Source organism: Ranitomeya imitator, chromosome 8, assembly GCF_032444005.1.
Source record: "Ranitomeya imitator isolate aRanImi1 chromosome 8, aRanImi1.pri, whole genome shotgun sequence".
Lineage (NCBI taxonomy): Eukaryota > Metazoa > Chordata > Amphibia > Anura > Dendrobatidae > Ranitomeya > Ranitomeya imitator.
The window spans coordinates 141,812,245-141,837,958 of NC_091289.1; the positions used below are offsets into that span (position 1 = coordinate 141,812,245).

The 25,714-nt window shown below is 44.1% G+C and overlaps 1 protein-coding gene across 1 annotated transcript in view; it reads left to right on the forward strand.

Moving 5' to 3' along the window:
• LOC138648013 (dimethylaniline monooxygenase [N-oxide-forming] 2-like) overlaps positions 1-18,606 on the forward strand; it is an 83,968-nt gene extending 65,362 nt beyond the window's left edge. Inside the window, exons 7-9 of the mRNA XM_069737469.1 lie at positions 5,966-6,321; positions 10,542-10,614; positions 17,529-18,606. Of these exons, the coding sequence (XP_069593570.1) occupies positions 5,966-6,321; positions 10,542-10,614; positions 17,529-17,877 (778 nt within the window). The 3' untranslated portion in view covers positions 17,878-18,606. The remainder of the gene's footprint in view (positions 1-5,965; positions 6,322-10,541; positions 10,615-17,528) is intronic.
• Positions 18,607-25,714: the final 7,108 nt, after the last annotated feature.

Genomic DNA, 25,714 nt, shown 5'->3' on the forward strand with positions numbered 1-25,714 from the left:
TTAGTGGTTGCTTGGCTCCCTTGTACGCACTGTAGCAGTGACTGCCGTAATTTACAGGCCCATTCAGCGTGGGTATCGGTTGCGCGTTTTATAAGTCCGCGGAACTTTTGGCGGTATGCCTCTGGTGTCAGCGCATACTGGGCCAAGATCACTTCTTTGATCCACTCATAGTCCATACAGTCCTCATCAGGTTCCGTGCGATAGACGTCCGCTGCCCGGCCTGTCAGCTTGCTGGCCAAAATCTGAACCCGTTCCTCCGGCTTCACTTGATGAAGGGTACACTGCCACTCAAAGTCCTGCAGAAAGACATCAATGTCTTCCTCTGCCTCCCCCAAATGTCGGAAGGCATTATACTGGATCTTTTTGTGGCTTACTGGTGAAGGTACCTGGTCGAAGGCCAGAGCTCCCCCTGCTTGCTGACTCTCCTCTCTCCGTTCTGCCATCTCCATCTTGGCCAACTCCACTTTGGTCCGCTCTGCCATCTCCATCTTGGCTAGCTCTATCCTGGTCAGCTCGGCCATCTTTTCCTTCAAATCCGTACGTACATCAGGCATCACCTCTCGTATCATCTCTACTGCAGGGTTTGGACCATAGAACGCCAGTCTGTTCTTTACCTCCCTCTGGAATTCAGTCTCCTCCACGTTCACATTGGGGGGGTGCTGCACTGTCGTGTTCCATGATGGCTGCTATCGAATCCGCTTTTGTTTTGTTGCTGGCGATCAACCCTCCGGCTTCCACCAGATCTTTTAATGTAGTCCTCTTTAACTTCTGGTAGTTGTTTTCCATTCATTCCTTTCCTCCTGTAGAAGAGGTATAATATCCTGCTGTCTGCCACCAGTGTAATGGGGTCTACCAATCTGGGGTACCTCTTTCAGTACCACCCGGTATTTCCAGAGGTCCACTCTGCTTTGGCTGGAGTCTGAATGAAGGACGCTGGCTGGAATTCCTTGGTTACATGGGCGCATATAAAAGATCACTGCTTCTCCACGTATTTCCAGTCTGCCAACACGTTACTCACAGGACACAGAATATATTACACAGATATAGAGGGCCGGCCAATAGAAAAGCGGCAGGCCAGACATACATTACAATAGCCGCAGGTGGCCGGAGCCTGCCGATATTTACTGTGGGAATTACACAGGTGGTGGGTGAGGGGGGCGGATGAAAGGGGAATATCGTGTCCCCTCTGCCCAGGGGCGCAGCCTGTGGGCTGATGCATTAGGGACATGCATCTCACATGGAACCTATTATACATACATATAACTGCACAACATATTCTGAGTGCTGAGTGGTTCTGTAACACGTAACACTATGAATTAGCACATGTTGAATTATATACTTAATCTCAGTTGTTTCACACTTTTTTTTGTTATGTCTTATATTCTAGGTTCTTCAAAGTAGCCACCTTTTACTTTGATGACTGCTTTGCATACTCTTGCCATTCTCTTGATGAGCATCAAGAGGTAGTCACCAGGAATGGTCTTCCAACAATCTTGAAGGAGTTCCCAGAGATGCTTAGCACTTGTTGGCCCTTTTGCCTTCACTCTGCGGTCCAGCTCACCCCAAACCATCGAGATTGGGTTCAGATCTGGTGACTGTGGAGGCCAGGTCATCTGGCGTAGCACCCCATCACTCTCCTTCTTGGTCAAATAGCCCATACACAGCCTGGAGGTGTGTTTGGGGTCATTGTCCTGTTGAAAAATACACTGTGTGCAGAATTATTAGACCAGTTGTATTTTGATCACATGATACTTTTTATACATGCTGTCCTACTTCAAGCTGTTCAGGCTTGAGCCAACTACCAATTAAGTAAATCAGGTGATGTGCATCTCTGTAATGAGGAGGGGTGTTGTCTAATGACATCAAAACCCTATATAAGGTGTGTGTAATTATTAGGCAACCTCCTTTCCTTTGGCAAAATGGGTCAGAAGAAAGATTTGACGGGCTCTGAAAAGTCCAAAATTGTGAGATGTCTTGCAAAGGGATGCAGCAGTCTTGAAATTGCAAAACTTTTGAAACCTGATCACCAAACAATCAAGCGTTTCATGGCAAATGGCCAACAGGGTCGCAAGAAGCGTGTTGGGCAAAAAAAGGCGCAAAATAACTGTCCATGAACTGAGGAAAATCAATTGTGAAGCTGCCAAGATGCCATTTGCCACCAGTTTTGCCGTATTTCAGAGCTGCAGCGTTACTGGAGTAACAAAAAGCACATGGTGTGCAATACTCAGGGACAAGGCCAATGTAAGGAAGGCTGAAAAACGACCACCTTTGAACAAGAAACATAAGATAAAACGTCAAGACTGGGCCAAGAAATATCTTAAGACTGACTTTTCAAAGGTTTTATGGATGGATAAAATGAGAGTGACTCTTGATGGGCCAGATGGATGGGCCAGAAGCTGGATCAGTAAAGGGAAGAGAGCTCCACTCCGACTCAGACGCCAGCAAGGTGGAGGTGGTGTACTGGTATGGGCTGGTATCATCAAAGATGAACTTGTGGGACCTTTTCTGGTTGAGGATGGAGTGAAGCTCAACTCCCAGACCTACTGCCAGTTTCTTCAAGACTTCTTCAAGCAGTGGTACAGGAAGAAGTCGGTATCGTTCAAGAAAAACATGATTTTCATGCAGGACAATGCTCCATCACATGCCTCCAACTACTCCACAGCGTGACTGGCCAGTAAAGGTCTCAAAGAAGAAAAAATAATGACATGGACCCCTTGTACACCTGATCTGAACCCCATAGAAAACCTGTAGTCCCTCATAAAATGTGAGATCTACAGGGAGGGAAAACAGTCCACCTCTCGGGACAGTGTCTGAGAGGCTGTGGTGGCTGCTGCACGCAATGTTCATCGTAAGCAGATCAAGCAACTGACAGAATCTATGGATGAAGGCTGTTGAGTGTCATCATAAAGAAAGGTGGCTATATTGGTCACTAATTTTTGGGGGGTTTGTTTTTTCATGTCAGAATGTTTATTTCTAAATTTTGTGCAGTGATATTGGTTTACCTGGTGAAAATAAACAAATGAGATGGGAATATATTTGGTTTTTATTAAGTTGCCTAATAATTCTGCACAGTAAATAGTTACCTGCACAAACAGATATCCTCATAAGATAGCCAAATCTAAAAAAACCCACTCCAACTTCCAAAAATATCAAGCTTTTGAAATTTGAGTCTTTTGGGTTGATTGAGAACAGTAGTTGTTGATCAATAATAAAAAAAAATCCTCTAAAATACAACTTGCTTAAAAATTCTGCACACAGTGTAAATGATGGTCCAACTAAACAGAAACCGGATGGAATAGCATGCCTCTGCAAGATGCTGTGGTAGCCATGCTGGTTCACTATGCCTTCAATTTTGAATAAATCCCCAACAGTGTCACCAGCAAAGCACCCCCGCACCATCACACCTCCTCCTCCATGCTTCACGGTGGGAACCAGGCATGTAGAGTCCATCCGTTCACCTTTTCTGCGTTGCACAAAGACACAGTGATGGGAACCAAAGATCTCAAATTTGGACTCATCAGACTAAAGCACAGATTTCCACTGGTCTAATGTCCATTCCTTGTGTTCTTTAGCCTAAACAAGTCTCTTCTGCTTGTTGCCTGTTCTTAGCAGTGGTTTCCTAGCAGCTATTTTACCATGAAGGCCTGCTGCACAAAGTCTCCTCTTAAGGCCGGAGTCACACTACAGCGAGATACGGCCGAGTCTCGCAGGTTAAAAACAAGCTCTGGCACCGGCACTCCGGAGCGGAGCGTGCGGCTACATGTATTGCTGTGCGGCCACACGCTCTGCTCTGGAGTGTCGGTGCCAGAGCTTGGTTTTAACCTTCGAGGCTTGGCCATATCACGCTGTGTGTGATCCCGGCCTAACAGTTGTTGTAGAGATGTCTGCTGCTAGAACTCTGTGTGGCATTGACCTGGTCTCTAATCTGAGCTGCTGTTAACCTGCGATTTCTGAGGCTGGTGACTCGGATAAACTTATCCTCAGAAGCAGAGGTGACTCTTGGTCTTCCTTTCTTGGGGCGGTCCTCATGTGAGCCAGTTTCTTTGTAGCACTTGATGGTTTTAGCAACTGCACTTGGGGACACTTTCAAAGTTTTCCCAATTTTTCAGACTGACTGACCTTCATTTCTTAAAGTAATGATGGCCACTCGGTTTTCTTTACTTAGAATTTGTATTATGGCAAGAAAAAAGCATCTAACAGTCTATTCAGTAGGACTATCAGCTGCGTATCCACCAAACGTCTGCATGACACAACTGATGGTCCCAACCCCATTTACAAGGCAAGAAATCCCACTTATTAAACCTGACAGGGCACACCTGTGAAGTGACAACCATTCCCTGTGACTACCTCTTGAAGCTCATCAAGAGAATGCCAAGAGTGTGCAAAGAAGTCATCAAAGCAAAAGGTCACTACTTTGAAGAACCTAGAATACAGGACATAATTTCAGTTGTTTCACACATTTTTAAGCATCTAATTCCACATGTGTTAATTCATAGTTCTGATGCCTTCAGTGTGAATGTACAATTTTCATAGTCTTGAAAATACAGAAAAACCTTTAAATGAGAAGGTGTGTCCAAACTTTTGGACTGTACTGTGTGCGTGTGTATGTATGTATGTATGTGTATATATATATATATATATATATATATATATATATATATATATATATATATATATATATACAATGTGTATGTATGTATATATATGTGTATGTGTATGTATGTATATATATGTGTATATGTATGTATATATATATATATATATATATATATATATATATATATATATGTGTGTATGTATATATATTTAAAAAAAAATTATGACACTGCAGCACTCTGTAGGGGCCAATATATATGAAAACTATGAATATATAAGATGTAAACAGCACTGTTGCTAAATAAAATGTGCCAAATAAAGTTAAGGTTCTTAGCTCATGCTGTTAGTGACTATCGCAATCAGCTCATAACAATGTCACTTCTCATGTGCTGACTTCAGGTACAGTGAAAGCTACATTTAAATGTAATCATTTGTGGATTATTTTAGTGTTTGCAATTTTAAACTTTTTGTAGTATTGCAAGGCTACAATACTGTATCACAATTAGAGATGAGCAAATTTGTTCGGGTCCCTGCTCCTTCAGCAAGCTATATCGCTTATCGAATAAGCTGCATCGGGAACCCGGCTTCCTGGATTGCTCCGGCTGGTCAGCTGTTCGGCTCCGCAGCTGCACGTGTCGTGGCTGTGTCACTGTCACAATACCTGCATGGAGAGCCCAACAAACAGGCTCATGTCACACAGCAGCGACACATGGAGCTGCAGAGACGAACAGCTGATCAGCCGGAGCAATCCAGGAAGCCGGGTCCCTCTGCAGCTTATTCGGTAAGCGCTATAGCTTGCTGAAGAAGCAGGGACCTGAACAAATTCGCTCACTTCTAATCACAATGGCTTCCTATTTTCAGAGGTAGGATTACAATTTAGTAACCCACAAATAGTAGGACTATACTTTATATACTAAATAGTACTGCATATATCAATAGTCAGTTACTTGCTTAGGTCAACAGAGTTGTCCTATGATGTGACATTCCTACCTAATTTTGTGCCTTAACATTCCTCTCCCAAACCCCACCATGCTGCTGTGCCATGCAAAACATCCATAATAGAAATGGATCGTATAGGATGTAAATAACAACAAATAGGCAAAAAAAACTGCAGATTTACTATTTCGTGTATATAATATACATTGTTATTCTCTGGAGTCCTAAACATCAAAGAGCATATTAAACGTCGGTAGAAAAAAAATTACCCTCAGTCTTCTCCTGTCCTTCACAAAATAATCCAAAGTTCACAGTTCTGCCAGCATTTAAGTTCAAGGACCCTCAATAATGTCCTCTTGTAGATGTTTGTTTAGTCATTTTCAGTAGACAACCAAACCAATTTTGTCTTTCTTTGTCTCTCTCCAATTTGCAGGACCCAATTTAAAGAGCCTTTGATTAACGATGAGCTGCCAAGTCGGATAACTTGCGGTTTTGTAGTCATAAAACCATCTGTGTTGGACTTCACTGAAACTGCTGCGAAATTTGAAGATGGATCTATTGAGGACAACATTGATATTGTCATATTTGCAACAGGATATTCCTTTTCTTTCCCATTCTTGGATGAATCTGTCATTAAAATGGAGAAAAACACAATCCACCTATACAGAAATGTTGTTCCTCCTACCCTTGAAAAGCCAACACTGGGCATTTTAGGCCTTATTCAACCACTTGGATCCATCATGCCAACATCAGAGCTACAAGGACGCTGGCTAACCAGAGTTTTCAAAGGTAAAGTGAAGGAATTGTATAACTAGCTTGCAGTAGCTAATGTGTGGGGTTTTTTTTTTTTTGGGGGGGGGGGGATGGGTTTATTCTAAGGAACGATAGGCCAATCATGTCACGGTGTTTGTGCCAGAATTAAATACCTTGAAACGTGGCAAAAAATGTGAAGTGACCTGAAATTGAACAAAAATTTTGCAAGTTTTAAACGTCAGTCCCTGCCAGCTTTGTCAAAGTGGGCAGAGATGGAATGGGGTAGGTTCTGGTAAGCTCGCAAATTTAATACCAGATTTGTATAATCAAATTGTGGTTGGAGTAACCTTTCTGGTGGTGGCGCATGGCTGTTAGATGTGCCCAATTCATTAAATTACTTGCTACCTGCATGTGGAATCGATTTTTAAAAACTATCATTTCCAAAGCAATTCTGCCACAGTTTTATAGAGGGAGAGGAGAAAAATAAATCCACTGATCTCAATAAGGGCCAAAAAGTACCTCAGTCAAAAAAAAAATAAATATATATATATATATATATATATATATTTTGCAAAAGCATACCTGTCATATTATATGATAATTTCTTAGCTGTATTTTATATTAGTACATTCCAATAAATAACCTAAACTAAATGTGACATTAAGGAGCCAGTGAGGTGTGTAGTGAATAAATCGCTAGTGCCATATACTGTAGAACAACGAAAACTTAAAGTGGATGTCTGATTTCTACAATTTTTTTTTCTAACGATCTGGGAATGTTATTTTAATATCGGGCATAATGGCCTAATCTAACTTTATGGATCCATCATTCAATGCCTTTGTGGTCAGTTGACAAAAAAAGGATGTCATCACTTCCATAGTCTGTCCCAAAGCAGGAAGCAGTCAGTGGGTTAAAGCACGTAAATGTAACACTTCATTACATTATAAGATGTCCTATGATTTTAGAGAAAAAAAATATGTATGTTTTTTAAAGTTCCACAATGCTTGGGGTGTAGTTTACTAAACAAGTAAAATGCTGCATATTCAGATTGTTATTGCTGGAACAAAAATCATTGTTCTCAACAGCACATCGCCGATGTAAACTGTAGATTTGCTGCTGATAACATGATACTGTATGGTAATCTGTTAGTGATCTATTAGTGATCGTTCTGTCCCATCATTAAAGGGACTCTGTCACCTGAATTTGGCGGGACTTGTTTTGGGTCATATGGGTGGAGTTTTCAGGTGTTTGAGTCACCCTTTCCTTACCCGCTGGCTGCATGCTGGCTGCAATATTGGATTGAAGTTCATTCTCTGTCCTCCATAGTACACGCCTGCGCAAAGCAATCTTGCCTTGTGCAGGCGTGTACTATGGAGGACAGAGAATGAACTTCAATCCAACATTGCAGCCAGCATGCAGCCAGCAGGTAAGGAAAGGGTGACTCAAACACCTGAAAACTCCGCCCATATGACCCAAAACCAGTCCCGCCAAATTCAGGTGACAGGTTCCCTTTAAGGTACCGTCACACATAACAATATTGTTGCTTTTTGTGACGCAGCAACGATATCGTTAACTAAATTGTTATGTGTGACAGTGACCAACGATCAGGCCCCTGCTGGGAGATCGTTGGTCGCTGGGGAAAGATCAGAACTTTATTTCGTCGCTAATCTCCCGCTGACATCGCTGAATCGGCGTGTGTGACGCCAATTCAGCGATGTCTTCACTGGTAACCAGGGTAAACATCGGGTTACTAAGCGCAGGGCCGTGCTTAGTAACCCGATGTTTACCCTGGTTACCATTGTAAATGTAAAAAAAAACACTACATACTTACATTCCCGGTGTCTGGTCATGTCCCTCGCCTTCAGCTTCCCGCACTGACTGGTGAGCGCCGGCCGGCCGTAAAGCAGAGCATAGCCGTGACATCACCGCTGTGCTTTACGGCCGGCGCTCAGTCAGTGCGGGAAGCTGAAGGCGAGGGACATGACCAGACACCGGGAATGTAAGTATGTAGTGTTTTTTTTTTTTTTACATTTACAATGGTAACCAGGGTAAACATCGGGTTACTAAGCGCGGCCCTGTGCTTAGTAACCCGATGTTTACCCTGGTTACCCGGGGACCTCGGCATCGTTGGTCGCTGGAGAGCTGTCTGTGTGACAGCTCTCCAGCGACCAAACAGCGACGCTGCAGCGATCGACATCGTTGTCTATATCGCTGCAGCGTCGCTTAATGTGACGGTACCCTTATTCCTCAACTGGTGGAAAGAGGCCGGGAAACAAGTGTTGAACAACTTCAGTTTTGTCGATCAAACTCATTTAGCGGCCTGAACTCAGCGCATGTAAATACAACCGAAATGCTTTAGTGTGATGTGCAATATGTTAGCATTTGGGGCCCCATTTTAAACTTTGCCTAGGGCCCCACTTTGCCTAAAACAGGCCCTGCCTACAAGTGTACAAAGATACTATACAGTCACCATGTGACAAGTGGGCCTGTGTAACTTCAAATGCCAGGGCATGATCCCTAAAGCTTTGGGCCTGTTTCAAGAAGTCGGAGATTTTCAAGTTTATTTCTATTGTTTTTGTATATTGCCAATATATTAATAATAAATAAATATATTCCTTCACACCAAGGATCCCCAACCTTTTTCTCGGGAGCCACATGTTGCTTGTGAGTCATTGATGTGGAGCTGCCGGTTGGCTGTCAGCTTAATTCATTAGCACGGTCTAGCGAACCACAAATAGCAGGTGTCCGTATAGTGATTTTTGGCACCAGTCCTGCACAGAAGTGAAGATTTGGATGCTCTCATATACTTGCTTTGAGGGTGGAGAACTAAATTAAATGCAAAATTGGAGATGGGATGATGGAGTAAGTAATAGAGACTTGATGTGAAAATACCGGACGGTGGGAACCATTGTAATCGAGTATACTACCTCTGTGTTTCTGTGGGGAAGCTTTGGCTGTCATTGTGCCAAGTGACGTAGGCTGTTGGTGTCACTGCTGTGGTGAAGGTGCAAGCTGAATGTTAGGCTGGTTTCACATTTGCGGATGGAGGTGCTGCAGAGGGCTGCGTACCTCCTCCATGAAGCTCCGCACCTCCTCCGGTCAGCTCCGCCTACATCGGCATGCGGCATGTGTACCCCATCTTTACCATTAGGTACGCAGGCCATGCCAATGTATGCGGATGCCTCTGCATGCGTTGATTTGATGGTGCGGTGACCACACCAAATTGCAACTCGTGTTCGGCGCAGGTTGCCGCACCGTCAAAACGATGCATGCGGAGGCATCCACATACATCGACATGGCCTAATGGTAAAGATAGCTACATGCCAACGTAGGCAGAGCTGACCGGAGGAGGTGCAGCAGTGGGCGGAGCTTCACAGGATGTACGCAGCCCTCCGCAGCACCTCCATCCGCAAATATGAAACCAGCCTGACTGCTTGGGGGGGGGGGGGCTGGAGAGGCCTGGGTGTAGCTTGAGACCCCCTTTGATCAGAATGTGGGTGTCAAGGTAAGGACGTTTGGGAACCACTGCTCTACACTTAAAAGACATGGTCATCACTGGCCATGGGCAGCACGGTGGCTCAGTGGATAGCACTGCAGCCTTGCAGCGCTGGGGTCCTGGGTTCGAATCCCACTCAGGACAACATCTGCAAAGAGTTTGTATGTTCTCTCCGTGTTTGCGTGGGTTTCCTCCGGGCACTCCGGTTTCCTCCCACATTCCAAAGACATACTGATAGGGAATCTAGATTGTGAGCCCCATCGGGGACAGTGATGATAATGTGTGCAAAACTGTAAAGCGCTGCGGAATATGTTAGCGCTATATAAAAAAAAATAAAGATTATTATCACTGTCCCTAATTGGACTCACAATCTACAGGGTGGGCCCTTTATATGGAAACACCTAAATAAAATGGGAATGGTTGGTGATATCAACTTCCTGTTTGTGGCACATTAGTCTATGGGAGGGGGAAAACTTTTCAAGTTGGGTGGTGAACATGGCAGCCATTTTGAAGTCAGCCATTTTGAAGTCGGCCATTTTTCAATGCAACTTTATAAATGGCCCACCCAGGTGTATCCATATAATGGCCCGCCCTGTAGATTCCCTATATTTAGAAACTCAGGAAAACTCTGGGAGTACATACAAAATTTCATGCATACTTTTTCCTTAGTCAAACTTGAACCCAGGACCCTGTGATGCAAACACCTCCAGCCTTACACTAAGCCATTGTGATGCTTACATGTTGTATCTCTTCACCTTAGGACTGTGCCCATACCCTCCCTTAAAGATTGTGATGGATGACATTGCGAAGAAAAACAAAATCTTCATAAAAAGGTATGTGGCTCCTAATCTTGGTGGTACATTCTTAAGAGGGTATTCAGGTTTCAGGAAATCAATGGTTTCACTAATGTGCCTAATACAATAAAAAATAGAAAAAGAAACATTAATTTCCTTCCAAATCGGGGCTGTTCGAGCAATGTGTACCCGGTGATTTTGTGACCTTCACGCTTCTGTCAGGTGAAAGTGTTCTGCCTGTTGTAAGTTAGAAGGCTGCAGCTTTGATTGACCATGCTAGGTGATACTCAGATATCACTTGAGTATCTGAGTGCTCGGATATGCTCATAACTCGGCGAGCATTGGGTGGTGCTCGATGCAAAACTCGAATCTCTGCCCCGCATGTTTGGCACCTGTTGCACAGCCAATAAGCATGTGGGGATTGCCTGCACATCACTGTAATGCTGTGATTGGCTAGCCATGTGACCTCATCAGGAGTTATAAATGAACAGGCACTGCCTGGCTTGGCAAACTGATATCATTGCACAGCTCTGTGACTGTTCATATTGGAGGGAGAGTGCTTATCCAGGATTGTGTGTATGCACAGTATAACAAATCCGAGGCCTGTAGTGTTGATACTGGTAGTGAAGCTGAACCATCATACTAAGAGCCCTTATAAAGGCTTGTCCAGTGCTTTGCTGTTTGTATCACAAAAAATCTGCATTTAATGTAGGGAGGGAGAGAGATAATTGTAGGAGCAGGGAGAGTGACAGAATACAGTCTGCAGATAGGGATTAGGGCTGTGCAATCCCTTGCAAAATATTTAGCTGTGGCTTTATTTGTTTTTTTTAAATGAAAAAATTGAATATTGTGTAATCTATTTAGTATAGTATCAAATGCTTTGTGGTATATTTCTGTGTTGTATAACATTAAAAAAAAATGACCTTTTTTTTTCTGGATTACATTACTCACCCATAGAGTATTCCATAGTCTGTAGTACATAATGGTGATGTTATAAACCCCACAAAAAAACAAGAGCGTAGCCGGTGACAATTGTTTTTGTTTTATATTGTAAAAAAAAAAAAATTGGTTTAAAGAGACACATGCATTTTCTGATTGCTAAGGCATGCAGTAAAGGGTCTGGAGTGGCTGATAATGGTGCACACAGACACTTAGGATGTGGGGCAGGTGCAACTACGGCTGTTGATGGAGCACAAGAAAGACACCCATCCATGACATACAGGTTCCTGTCCCACTTTGCAGGGAGGGACGGTACACCACTTCTAAAGCCAAAGCAGTGCGAACTGGTGGTTATTTGTATAGCAGATAATCCTTCCAGCATGATTGGCAGCACCACAAAGTCTTCCACATGGTCCAGTCTCACCAGACCAACAGTCTGGATCACTTCATCCTCACCCTGATCATTCTTCCTCCCACCATGTTGCGTCTCGGAACACTAGTGATCCCACACTAGGACACTCCAAGGAGGTCTTTACAACACAATTTCTTGATTGTGGCCCCTCACCCTGCATGTTCCAAGAGGGTCAGGAGGACACGAAGTTTAGTGATGCACAAAACTTGGAGCAGCCATGACAACAAGAAATTGATGGGTGTGGGAAGCAAATTTTGTCTAAGGAAGAAGATGATGACACACAGTTGCGAATAAGTCAGCTTGTTAAGTCACCAGGTCAGGAGGACCAGGGTGCAGTGGTGGAAGACGAGGTGGTGGATGGCGAAGTAACTGACCCAACCTGGAAAGCTGCTATGCTGAAGGGGAGGGATATGCAGCACTGAAACAGGCAGGAAGAGGCACATAGTTTTACATAGTCTTGGGTAGATTTTGATGGTGTGTACATATAACAATGCAGACAGATATGACACTAAAAGTAGAGAAGACATTTGTATGGATTCAATTACTGATCCATACAGCATTACTTGCTTTGTTACGTTTTGGTGTTACCGTATATACTCTAGTATAAGCTGAGATTTTCAGCCCATTTTTTGGGCTGAAAGTCCCCCTCTCGGCTTATACTCGAGTCATATACCGGGAGGTCGGCAGGGGAGGGGGAGCGGGGGCTGTGTAATTATACTTACCTACTCCCGGCGCGGTCCCTGCAGTCCCTGGCTTCCCCGGGGCTGCAGATTCTTCCTGTGCTGAGTGGTCACGTGGCACCGCTCATTCCAGAAATGAATATGCGGCTCCACCTCCCATAGGGGTGGAGCCGCATATTCATTGCTGTAAATGAGCGGTAACTGACCGCTCAATACAGGAAGAAGATGCAGCGCCGGGGAAGCCAGGGACTGCAGGGACCGCACCAGGAGCAGGTAAGTATACGGGGAGTGCAGTGCTGCGTGATATTTACCTGCTCCTCGCTCCGGTGCGGCTCCGTCTGCAGCGTCCTCTGGCTGTGACGCTCAGTTCAGAGGGCGCGATGACTTAGTCAGTGCGCGCCCTCTGCTGAGCGTCAGTGCTGGAGACGGAGCCGCACGAGGAGCAGGTAAATATTGAAAGCGCCGGCGTCCTGAGCGAAGAGAGGCGAGTATGTGATTTTTTTTATTTTATTGCAGCAGCATTATATATGGCACAGCTTTCTATGGAGCATCCATGGGGCAATAATGAACGGTGCAGAGCATTCTATATGGAGCATCTATGGGGCAATAATGAACAGTGCAAAGCATTATATATGGGGCACAGCTTTATATGGAGCATCTATGGGGCCATAATGAATGATGCAGAGCATTATATATGGGGCACAGCTTTATATGGAGCATCTATGGGGCCATAATCAACGGTGCAGAGCATTATATATGGCACAGCTTTCTATGGAGCATCTATGGGGCCATAATGAACGGTGCAGAGCATTATATATGGCACAGCTTTATAAGGAGCATCTATGGGGCCATAATCAATGGTGCAGAGCAATATATATGGGGCACAGCTTTATATGGAGCATCTATGGGGCCATAATGAACGGTGCAGAGCATTATATGTGGGACACAGCTTTCTATGGAGCATCTATGGGGCCATAATGAACGGTGCAGAGCATTATATGTGGCACAGCTTTATATGGAGCATCTATGGGGCAACAATGAACGATATGGAGAATTATATGTGGCACAGCTTTATATGGAGCATCTTATGGGGCAATAATGAATGGTATGGAGCATCTATTTTTATTTTTGAAATTCAGTGGTAGCTGCTGCATTTACTACCCTAGGCTTATACTCGAGTCAATAAGCTTTCCCAGTTTTTTGTGGCAAAATTAGGGGGGGTCGACTTATACTCGGGTCAGCTTATACTCGAGTATATACGGTATATAAAAAAATAAAAAAATGAACAATTATTTATGGATTTATCCATACATCCATAAATAAAGATGATTATTATTATTACACTGTAATGGAGTTAAATGTTGCTGGATATATTAAACTCTCAAAAGCCTTCCAAATTTTTGTACGTTTTTTATTATAAGTAATTCCGTGATTTATGCATACAGTTTAACAGGCTTTGTGTAAAACTAAGTAATGTGAGGCAGTGATTTGTGTCATAGGTAGGGGGTTGCTGTGTGGTCACCCCAGGTTGTGCATGGAGATGGATGAAGTCCATAGGTGTGCATGGCAGTCACGGATTTCCTGTCCGGGTTTCCCATGTGGTTGGAAGCCATAAGTTTGTCTCTTAAAAACCCTGAAGTAAAGGGTATGGGTGTGTCAGATGCAACGTCAGTGTCAGGCTGCCGTCACACTATCAGTATTTGGTCAGTATTTTACATCAGTATTTGCAAGCCAAAACCAGGAGTGGGTGATAAATGCAGGAGTGGTGCATATGTTTCTATTATACTTTTCCTCTGATTGTTCCACTCCTGGTTTTGGCTTACAAATACTGATGTAAAATACTGACCAAATACTGCTAGTGTGATGGCAGCCTCAGTCTGGTGTGTGCTGATGTGCAGAGCAGAGGCCTGCAGAGCACTGGCTGAGTTCATGGAGGCACAGGCCAGCAGAGCCAGCAGCTATGGCAGCAGAATAGTCTGGCACTCGCAGCATACACAGCGATGCAATTCGTCCATGGTAACTGGTCTCAGATGTGTACAGTCCTGTGCCCGGAGGTGAGCTGGAGGTTGTGCATGGAGACGGATGAAGTCCATAGGTGTGCATGGCAGTCATGGATTTTCGTTCTGGGCTTTCCATGTGGCTGGAAGCCACAAGTTTGTCTGTTAAAAGCCATGCAGTAAAGGGTATGGGTGTATGTAGGTCCCTCTTGCATCATATTTTTGGCAGTTCTTGCGTACTTCATAAATTTACACTGAAATTTCCAATTTAAAAAAAAAAAAAAATTTTTTTATTTCACTTCAATTGTTTAAAATCCTTTTTAAATGCTGCCTTTATACAATACATATATGCTAGCCACCTTAGGGAGAGACATTTATACAGGAAATAATGTTTCTTAACATTTTTTTTTCATGTAAACTCCAATTTCTTGATTTTTGAATGATTTATCAGTCCTTTAAAGTGGAGTAAAAGTATGACCTCATTGTTCTAAGCAGCGATCTGGTAGTCAGAGATGCTTCCAGGGGTTTTCACCCATCCTGTTCTCCTTCCATTCAGCACTTTCCCATCCATTTCAACATCTTCACTGTCCCCAGACTTCTTTGTAGGGTCTGCAGGAAAAATGGTTTGATTTCCCATTGACTCCCATTATACACGTTACTCAAAACGAGCTCCCGAGCATTAGGAGAATTGGTTTGAGTATCGAGCATTTTAATGCTCTGTCATCTCTAGCTGCAGCCCATTAGCTTTTGCTGGTAGGTTGCAATGCTCAGGTGATCTAAAGAATGTCATAAAATTACCTGACCTACAGTAAATGCAGCTCCCCAGAGTCCTGATCGTTGCAGTAATGTTATTCTTCCACCAGGGGGAGTGATGTTACGTCTGAGGGCAATGAAGGAGATCTTCTGTCCAGGTATCACAACCACAATACACACTTCACACTCCAGGCCGCCAGGGGAAGCCATGCTTCTATCTATTAGGGCACCCCTCATAATTAGGTAAAACGGGTAATCTGGAGAGAACGTTAGAAGGAGCCGAGGAGAGCAGACGGAAAGTCTGTGGGAGAACGAGGGTTCACGGAGCTGCGCCAGCCCCACGTGCGGCAGCGTCCAAAGAAAGAGACATTGAAAGGAATTATGTTGCAGTGAGTGAGAAACGAAGTCATAGCAAAAGGAGAGGAACATCAGGGGGAGACCAGCTAGAAGCAGACTGCCTCCTTCTGAAGCGCAGTACCGGTAGCCAGAACACTGAGAGAGTAAGGATCTCTATGCTTTACATCAGAGACTGGCAGGATAGTTGATTCCACGTTGGCTGCCCGACCATATACCCAGGAGGCACGGTGGCAACTTGTGGGGGCTGGGGCGTCTGTAGGGTCCCTATAAAAAGCCTCAGGCCATCAGTCATACGGGTTTGTCCTATCCGTCAGGGGGACAGAGAGAAAGAGACTTAACACTTACGATAGTTGTGAGGACCTCACCGAGGAGCTCAGCAGGGAGGTACTACAAGACTCAGGCGCTAGAGGAAGGCTATTGAATTCCACCTGGATAAGGGGACTCTGAATTTGCCTTCAGACCGGCCGGACTCTGCCTACCCTGTGGTCCCTACCCTGGACTGTGGATGCTGAAGCCTTCAGTAAAGGTAGAGAGACTGCAACCTTGTGTCCTTGTTATTCACTGCGCCTTACATCATCCACCATCTACACTCTGGGAAGCCCTGGGGAAACACTTCACCTGTGGGAAGGTATACCATCTAGCTGCCATAACATCACCCCAGCGGACCCCTAAGCAGTGTCGCTCACCCTGACTGAATACCACAGGTGGCGTCACGAACATAATCCTATAAACTTTCGTCCTTTTATTGGACGCCCCTCAAAGGGCCACGGACCGGGTCAGGCCACCGTGACATCCCTACTGAGAACAGAAGGGCCCGGTACCGAGTACCCCGCTGCCCCAAAGGGGGGGGCGATACAGAAACATGCAATTCTTTGATCACTTGGTAAAGGAATTTTGACTAGTATTGCAGTACATCAGTATTTATAAACCAAAATAAGAAGTGGAACCTATAGAGAAAGACTAATTGAATTGTGTTTTTGTAGTCACAGCTCAAAATACAAATGTGTGAAATAAGGATTTTATACTGAAAGGCAGCCAAGTAAATTCAGCCTCCAGTGTGTAAAGGTACCGTCACACATAGCGACGCTGCAGCGATACCGACAACGATCCGGATCGCTGCAGCGTCGCTGTTTGGTCGCTGGAGAGCTGTCACACAGACAGCTCTCCAGCGACCAACGATCCCGAGGTCCCCGGTAACCAGGGTAAACATCGGGTAACTAAGCGCAGGGCCGCGCTTAGTAACCCGATGTTTACCCTGGTTACCAGCAAAGACATCGCTGAATCGGTGTCACACACGCCGATTCAGCGATGTCTACGGGGAGTCCAGCGACGAAACAAAGTTCTGGACTTTCTTCCCCTACCAGCGATCTCCCAGCAGGGGCCTGATCGCTGCTGCCTGTCACACTGGACGATATCGCTAGCGAGGACGCTGCAACGTCACGGATATCGCGATATCGTCTAGTGTGACAGTACCTTAAGGGAGTATGAGATGAAAGAGGGAGCCCTCTCCTGCTGTCACACTTTTCTGAAGGTGTGATTACTAGTGTCCACATCACCTAAGAGTCTAATTGGCTAGAATTGTAGATAGCTTGCTTATGCTGTGGATCGGCCTGTGCTCGCTCCACCCTGGCACTGTACGGGTATGTCATGGTGTTGTAAGTGCTGTGTTTAGCATTAACATGGTAAAGTAGATATTGAAAGTTAGAATAACAAATACGAAATGTACCATTCTTCCATGAGTATGTGAAGTGTTTGTGTATACTATGAAACATTATAATTCTTCTGCCTTTTTTTTTTTTTCCTTCCCCATAACAGATTTGGAACAAGTAGGGAGAACCGTTTGCAAGTGGATTTTGTGGAATACCTGGATGAACTGGCATCTGCTGTTGGTGTGAAGCCAAATATTTTTCCATTATTTCTATACGATCCTCTGCTTGCCCTTGCGCTCCTCTTTGGCCCATGTACACCAGCGCACTTCAGATTGAATGGCCCAGGGAAGTGGAGCCCTGCTAGGAAAATAATCTTGACTACATTGGATCGAATTGTAAAGGCAACAAAGTCTCGCGTTGTAAAAAAAGATGATCCACATTTATCAATCACCAAAATACTTGGAGCTCTGTGTGTCTTGGCAGTTTTTGTAGCTGTGGCTATATTCAGATTTTGAACAATGAAGTATTACCTGGACAAAAGAACCTTCTGAAATCAATGTGCTTTTATAAGGTATGTGCACACTGAGTTCTTAGAGGAGTTTTTGGAGCAAAAACTGAGTATGAACGCTCCATGTACTCCTCAAAAACGTGAGTGTTTTTTGCGGAGTTTTCAGAGCAGAAATTCAATGTGCACATAGCCATACAACGCTTCGAAAGTTTTCTTATATTAACTGTCTTGTAAGTTTGAAGGAATGAAGGGGGGGGGGGGGCGGGGGAGTTCTCTTGATATAAAAAGGGTATAAAGTGGGGAGGACACATTATGCTTTACTTTGACAGTCTATATTTAAGTAGGCACTGTAAATTTTCCTGGTGGTGGCGCAACAAAGGAATTAACAATGGACACTTGGTTTTCCCCACAAATTGCTGGCAATCCAGGCAGCAGGACACCCTTTTACTAGCTTATTAATCCACACATTGAGCATAATGGCACTTTACTGGACGTAATATCATGTATAACCTTATTGTATATCCCATTTTAATGTGATGCGTTAATTGCTGCAGTTATTCGAAGGTTCGAAAATCTTTTCCGAGATGCTGGTTGCTTTATAAGAAACATACAGTTTCTAATACTACTACATTCCTTCTTTTTGCCGCCTCTGACATTGTACATGTGATGCACCACTTTCTTTGTATATTGACAAAAGCAACTTTTATATGTTAATAAAAATATACTGACTTTCTCACATTTTGTTCATGATATAAAATATTAACTAATTTATATAGATATAATGTACTAATTTTCAATATTCAATGGAATTAAGCTTGATTTATTTTTTGATGTGCCAGATTTTGTCTAGTGAATACTTGGACTGAGTTATGGCTCTTTCGCATGTCCTTGGATCTCAGTCCGATCTTGGACCACAAAGCACGGCCTGGCCGCAGCTCTCCTCACCCAAGCGTGACTGCTTCATATATTTCTGAGGCTGTTATGCTCAGTTTGGGAGAGCCGCAGACAGTCTTTGCATTACTGATCCATACTGGGTCAGATTTGGACTGACATCTGTTTGAGCCATAAGGCACGGGCTATACTTTTTTTTTTTTTTTTTTTTTGACAACTGCAATCCTTAGACAAGACACGACCAAAAACTAATGTAACTTGCCAGTGGGTTTCTGTTGCATTGCTATTTTAGTAATGTGAGTTGTCTGCCATCTAGCATTTTACAGCAAAGTCACATATGACTTTGATGGAAGTGATGCTAATAAGTCTCATGAAGCTTGTTACCAGTGCCAACCAAATTTGCACAGCTAACCATGAGACACACTAGGAAAATATTAGATATTGGGATGTGGCTTGTTGCTATATAGCACTATTCTAATTTTAAGCCCTTAATGACATATGATGTAGGGAATACATCATACTTTGCCGCCTTGCCTTTGATGCAATCATGCAAGTTGAGCTGGAATCTTGCTGGCAGATGATAGCTGTAATAATCGGCCATCATCTGCCTGTAACATCTGCAGGTGGATCAGAGCTTCGCCCATGGCTGTGAACCTGTCAAATGTTGCCATCAGTCTGTGATGGCAGAATTTACAGCAGATCAGTAGGGCAGTGTGCAGTTCTGCATGACTGTGATGTGATCAAAGAGCGCTGATGGGTTGCAATGGCATATTGGGGTATACTGAAGACCCCTGTGCCTGTGATGATGCTACTCCTGAGAAAGCGGCTGTTCACAGAGACAATTATTTTTACTATACATGGTAATATTATGGTATTGCTGAGTATAGTAAAAGTGATAAGATGAATTTAAGTTAAAATCCCCTGATGGGACTATCAAAGAAAGAACAGTTACAAAAATGTAAGTATGAAAAAAATAAAATGTTCAAATTGCCCCCCATTTTCTCCCATTTAACATTTTAAGTGATACGTTTTAAAAATACACTTGATATCACTGCATTCCATTCGTAAATGTCCGTCCTATCTAAATATAAAATTAATCTGCTCTGTAAGTGGTGTAATGAGAAGAAAAATCAAAACCTCAGAATTTCCTTTTTGGACACCTAAACACAAAAAAAAGTAAGAGGCGATAAAAATATCATCTTTACCCCCAAAATATTATCAATAATCATCGGCTTTGGGCCCCAAACTACATGCCCTTATTTTGCTCCATATCCCAATTGATGACAATATTATTGGAAAATGGTGTCACAAGAATTTTATTTTTTGTCAAATTTAAAAACTATATACCGTATATATACGAGTCTAAGCCGAGGCACCTAATTTTGCCATAGAAAACTGGGTAAGCTTATTGACTCGAGTACAAGCTGGGTATTCATTGTCCCCTTATCCCTGTTGCGCTATGCGTGGCTCACCCCCATCGCTGTCCTGGTATGCGTGGCTTCCCCCGTCCTGTCCTGGTATGCGTGGCTCACCCTGTCCTGTCATGCATGGCTTCCCCTCTGTGTACCATCGTTGTATGCATGGCTCCCCCATCCCGTAGTTGTATGTGTGGCTCCCCTCATCCTGGTATGCATGCTTTCTATTCCAAAAAAACCCCCATCATACTCTCCTCCCTACGTGCTGTACATCTTGTTGGTCCCGGTACCGGCAGCTCTTGCTGTGCTGAGCGATGAATATGTGCTCCACGCCTATGGGAGTGGAGACTCGTGCATATTCATTACCTTAATGAGTGGTGCCACGTGATCGCTCAGCACAGGAAGAGCTGCAGGCGCCGGGACTATCGAGATGTCGTGGAGGAGGGCGAGTGTCGTCTTCTGGAAGGCTGCAGCTGAAGCGGTCACTGTGTGCTATAAGAGAAATTAATATTAATTTCTCTTTAGCAGCTGCACAGTTGCAGCCACAGCCGCTGGCTCCTGCCTCTGCACCGCCGCTCCCCCTCCCCCATTGGCTTTCTGGACCATGACTCGTGTATAAGCGGAGGGGGGCATTTTCAGCACAAAAAAAATGCTGAAAAACTAGGCGTATACAGTATTTAGGATCTCAGTAATTGAACTGACCTAGAGAATTCACATCGCCAAGTATCTATTATCGTAAAATGAATGCTGTAAAAAGAGTGCTATTTCACCACACTTTTCTATTTTTCTTTCCCGCTTTCCAATACATCACATAATAGAACAGATGGTGTAATTCAAAAGTACAACTTGTCCAGTAAAAAAACAAGTCTTAACTTTTTTATTCAGTCAACATAGCCATGTTATGGCTCTTTGAATAAGGGGAGGGAAAACATGCAAAGAAAGTGCAAAAATAAAATCTGCTTGATCTTTAGCCCCTTACCGGCATCGGACGTACTATACCGTCCGATGCCGGCTCCCCTACTTTGATGCAGGGCTCCGCGGTGAGCCCGCACCAAAGCCGGGACATGTCAGCTGTTTTGAACAGCTGACATGTGCCCGTAATAGGCGCGGGCAGAATCGCGATCTGCCCGCACCTATTAACTAGTTAAATGCCGCTGTCAAAAGCAGACAGCGGCATTTAACTACCACTTCCGGCCGGGCGGCCGGAAATGACGTCATCGCCGACCCCCGTCACATGATCGGGGGTCGGCGATGCTTGTGAATGGTAACCATAGAGGTCCTTGAGACCTCTATGGTTACTGATTGCCCGTCGCTGTGAGCGCCACCCTGTGGTCGGCGCTCACAGCACACGTGCAATTCTGCTACATAGCAGCGATCAGCAGATCGCTGCTATGTAGCAGAGCCGATCGTGCTGTGCCTGCTTCTAGCCTCCCATGGAGGCTATTGAAGCATGGCAAAAGTTAAAAAAAAAAGTTTAAAAAAATGTGAAAAAAATAAAAAAAAATAAGTTTAAATCACCCCCCTTTCGCCCCAATCAAAATAAATCAATAAAAAAAATATCAAATCTACGCATATTTGGTATTGCCGCGCTCAGAATCGCCCGATCTATCAAATAAAAAAAAGTATTAACCTGATCGCTAAACAGCGTAGCAGGAAAAAAACTAAAAACGCCAGAATTACGTTTTTTTGGTCGCCGCGACATTGCATTAAAATGCAATAACGGGCGATCAAAAGAACGTATCTGCACCGAAATGCTATCATTAAAAACGTCATCTCGGCACGCAAAAAATAAGCCCTCAACCGACCCCAGATGATGAAAAATGGAGACGCTACGAGTATCGGAAAATGGCGCAATTTTTTTTTTTTTTTTTTTAGCAAAGTTTGGAATTTTTTTTCACCACTTAGATAAAAAATAACCTAGTCATGTTTGGTGTCTATGAACTCGTAATGACCTGGAGAATCATAATGGCAGGTCATTTTTAGCATTTAGTGAACCTAGCAAAAAAGCCAAACAAAAAACCAATGTGGGATTGCACTTTTTTTGCAATTTCACCGCACTTGGAATTTTTTTCCCGTTTTCTAGTACATGACATGCTAAAACCAATGATGTCGTTCAAAAGTACAACTCGTCCCGCAAAAAATAAGCCCTCACATGGCCAAATTGACGGAAAAATAAAAAAGTTATGGCTCTGGGAAGGAGGGGAGCGAAAAACGAACACGGAAAAATGAAAAATCCCCCGATCATGAAGGGGTTAAGGAGTTAAATCTGCTGAGTGCCATGTGAGAAACTTGTATAAGTCTCTCACAACAATACCTGGCACTGCTGCCGGCACTCGGGCCCGAAATGTGCGGCTGCATGTATTTCTCTGCAGCTGAGTGCTCCTTTCCTGAGTGCCGGCGGCAGTGCCGGGTATTGATGCGAGAGACTCGTGTGCGTTTCTTGCATTGCACTCCAAGTGTGACCCCGGCCTTACAGAAACTTCATGTTACTTAGCTTTTAAAGGGGTTGCCTGGTCTAAAATGAAACTGCGCTGCTAGGATTTGCTGTTCTCTACTCCAGGAACGGGGGTCAAGTATGTGATATGCATACCCTTGGGCAGAACCAGTCTAGTACTGAGCAAGGTAAGTCCCACTAGATGGGTTCTGACAGAAGTATGCATATAGCATACTTATCTGTCCCAGACACAGGGCAATGGTAAATCCTTGCTTTTCATTTTAGTCCAGACAACTCCTTTTAATATGTCATTGAGTCATATGTTGACTACATGTATTTTTAGAATGTTTCCATAGTGGAAATACAATACAAATGCATAGGTTTTTAGCTGTGAAGTTTCCTAATCTTATTCAAGTATCTGATTTAACCCCCCCCCCCAGCCCTAAGCCTGTTTTCACTTTCATGACCATGCCATATTTAACAATTCTGGCCAGTGACACTTTGAGGTAGCAACTCTGGAATGCTTCAACAACAGATCTCAATGATTCAGAGACTGTTCTTACCCCAGAATGTCACTCGTGACAGCATGACAAGAGGTAGTCCTACTCATCCTCTAGGATGGAAACACAAGGAGGTTAAAAGCCCCCTCTTCACCTCGCCCTCAGTGGTTTTCCTGTCCCTAGCACTACCAAGCACTTCAAGAGGAGTGTAGGAGCGCAAACAACTTACCTGAGGAGCTCAGTGGGGTTGAATGGGACTGGATCTCTTCCCTTCCTGCTGTCAAGAGGCTTCGAGGCTGATTCCTCACTGGGCGGGGGCCCCTCAGCCTGTCGTTGGAGCAAGATGGAGCCCCCCATTTCGCCGCTTCCCTCTGCAGAGAACTAGAGGCATCTTCACATGCTTCTACACAAAACAGTGGAAGAAGCAGTGGCGTCACCTGCAGACAGTATTCCTGGAGCCTGGGGTTCGACCCACAAAGTCAGGTGCTTTGCTGCCATGTGCCTGATCATGCTGGTGGTGGTCAGGCAGGTAGTTTTGCTACCCCTGCTGATGCGGGCATGGCAGGTGCTGCAAATGGCATGGTTGGGGTTATCGGCAGAGTCTTTAAAAAATAACCAGACTCGGGAAGATCTAACAGTTGGAACGGCAACTCCCTCATGTTGGTGGTACGGGGAACGGATGCACGCCTTCTGTTTGTGGCCACCACACTGCCTCTTCCTGCCTGATGGGGGTGATATACCTCCTTCCCCATGTGTGCTGCTGTCCTCGCTCTGCATGTCCTGCTAAGTTGGTCAGTCACTGTCATTCACCACCTCCTCTTCCACATCTGCACCCTGCTCCTCCTCCTCCTCCTCCTGACTTTCTGGCAATTGTCTCATCATCGTCCACCTCTTGTGATACTTTCTCACCATCGCCTTCATGTGACCATGGCTGTTCAAAGCTTTGGGCATCACTACATGCAATCTCATCTGGCTCCACTTCAGGTTGACCAGCCGAGAGTCCGGAATCTTGAAAGGGAAAACTGAACAGCTGTTCAGAGTGTCCAAGTGTGGGATCAGTTGTCTCAGAGCACTTGGCAGGTGGGAGGAAGAAGGATCAGGGTGAGGAATATCAGGTCCACACTCAAGGCTACTCAGACTTGACTGTGTTGAAGACGTGGTGGTGGTTAAGTGACTGGAATCATTATCCGCTATCCAACAAACAACCATTTCACACTACTCTGGCTTCAATAGTGGTGTGCTGCGGTCCCCTAGAAACTAGGGCAAGAAGATCGAGCGCGGAGATGTGGGTCTTTGTTGTGGCCCATTTTCAGCTTGGCCACGGCCTCGTCCTCTGCATGCACTATCACATACACTTCCCCATCCCCTGCCTTGCCCATTTTAAATGGACTACTGCACTATTTCAAAAGCTCAACACAAATGTATTTATTTGGAGGGACTAAATTACCATATATTTGATCAGTATGCCTGCAAAGCTACAGTTTTTCAAACACAAACACCAGGCCTCAGCTTGACATAACGGACTGTATACATTTATTTTTGCTTCATGATTAATTAAAAAAAAAAAAAGAGAACAAGGCTAGCACGCAGAACTATGCTATGCATGCCTGCGAAACTATGATTTTTAAAACACAGATACACCAGGACACAGTCTGACATAAGACTGTATACATTTTTTATTTTTATTTTTTTTTTTAGGAGGGGGGAGCGGGGGGGGGGGGGGGCGTTTGGTGAATTTTTGAAAGAAAAAAAAAGCCACAGGAAACTGCAGCTTGGTATATAGTAAATAAGCAGCAGAAGCAGACAGTAATGGAGCTTTTGGAGGTATGCAGTGGGAGCTATGTACTCACATACAGTGCCCGCATGCCTTGCACTGATATGGATATGTGCACATAGACTCCCCTGCCTACCTAGCGCTGAAATCTCGGGACCCCCGAATTAGCCCTAAAAATGACTGTTGGTTTCTCAGGAGTTGTGGACTGGACAGTTGCAGACCTACACTAACTCTTAACCCCTTCATGACCCAGCCTATTTTGACCTTAAAGACCTTGCCGTTTTTTGCAATTCTGACCAGTGTCCCTTTATGAGGTAATAACTCAGGAACGCTTCAACGGATCCTAGCGGTTCTGAGAATGTTTTTTCGTGACATATTGGGCTTCATGTTAGTGGTAAATTTGAGTCAATAAATTCTGCGTTTATTTGTGATAAATATGGAAATTTGCCGAATATTTTGAAAATTTCGCAATTTTCACATTTTGAATTTTTATTCTGTTAAACCAGAGAGTTATGTGACACAAAATAGTTAATAAATAACATTTCCCACATGAATACTTTACATCAGCACAATTTTGGAAGCAACATTTTTTTTTGCTAGGAAGTTATAAGGGTTAAAATTTGACCAGCGATTTCTCATTTTTACAACGAAATTTACAAAACCATTTTTTTTTTAGGGACCACCTCACATTTGAAGTCAGTTTGAGGGGTCTATATGGCTGAAAATACCCAAAAGTGACACCATTCTAAAAACTGCACCCCTCAAGGTACTCAAAACCACATTCAAGAAGTTTATTAACCCTTCAGGTGCTTCACAGCAGCAGAAGCAAC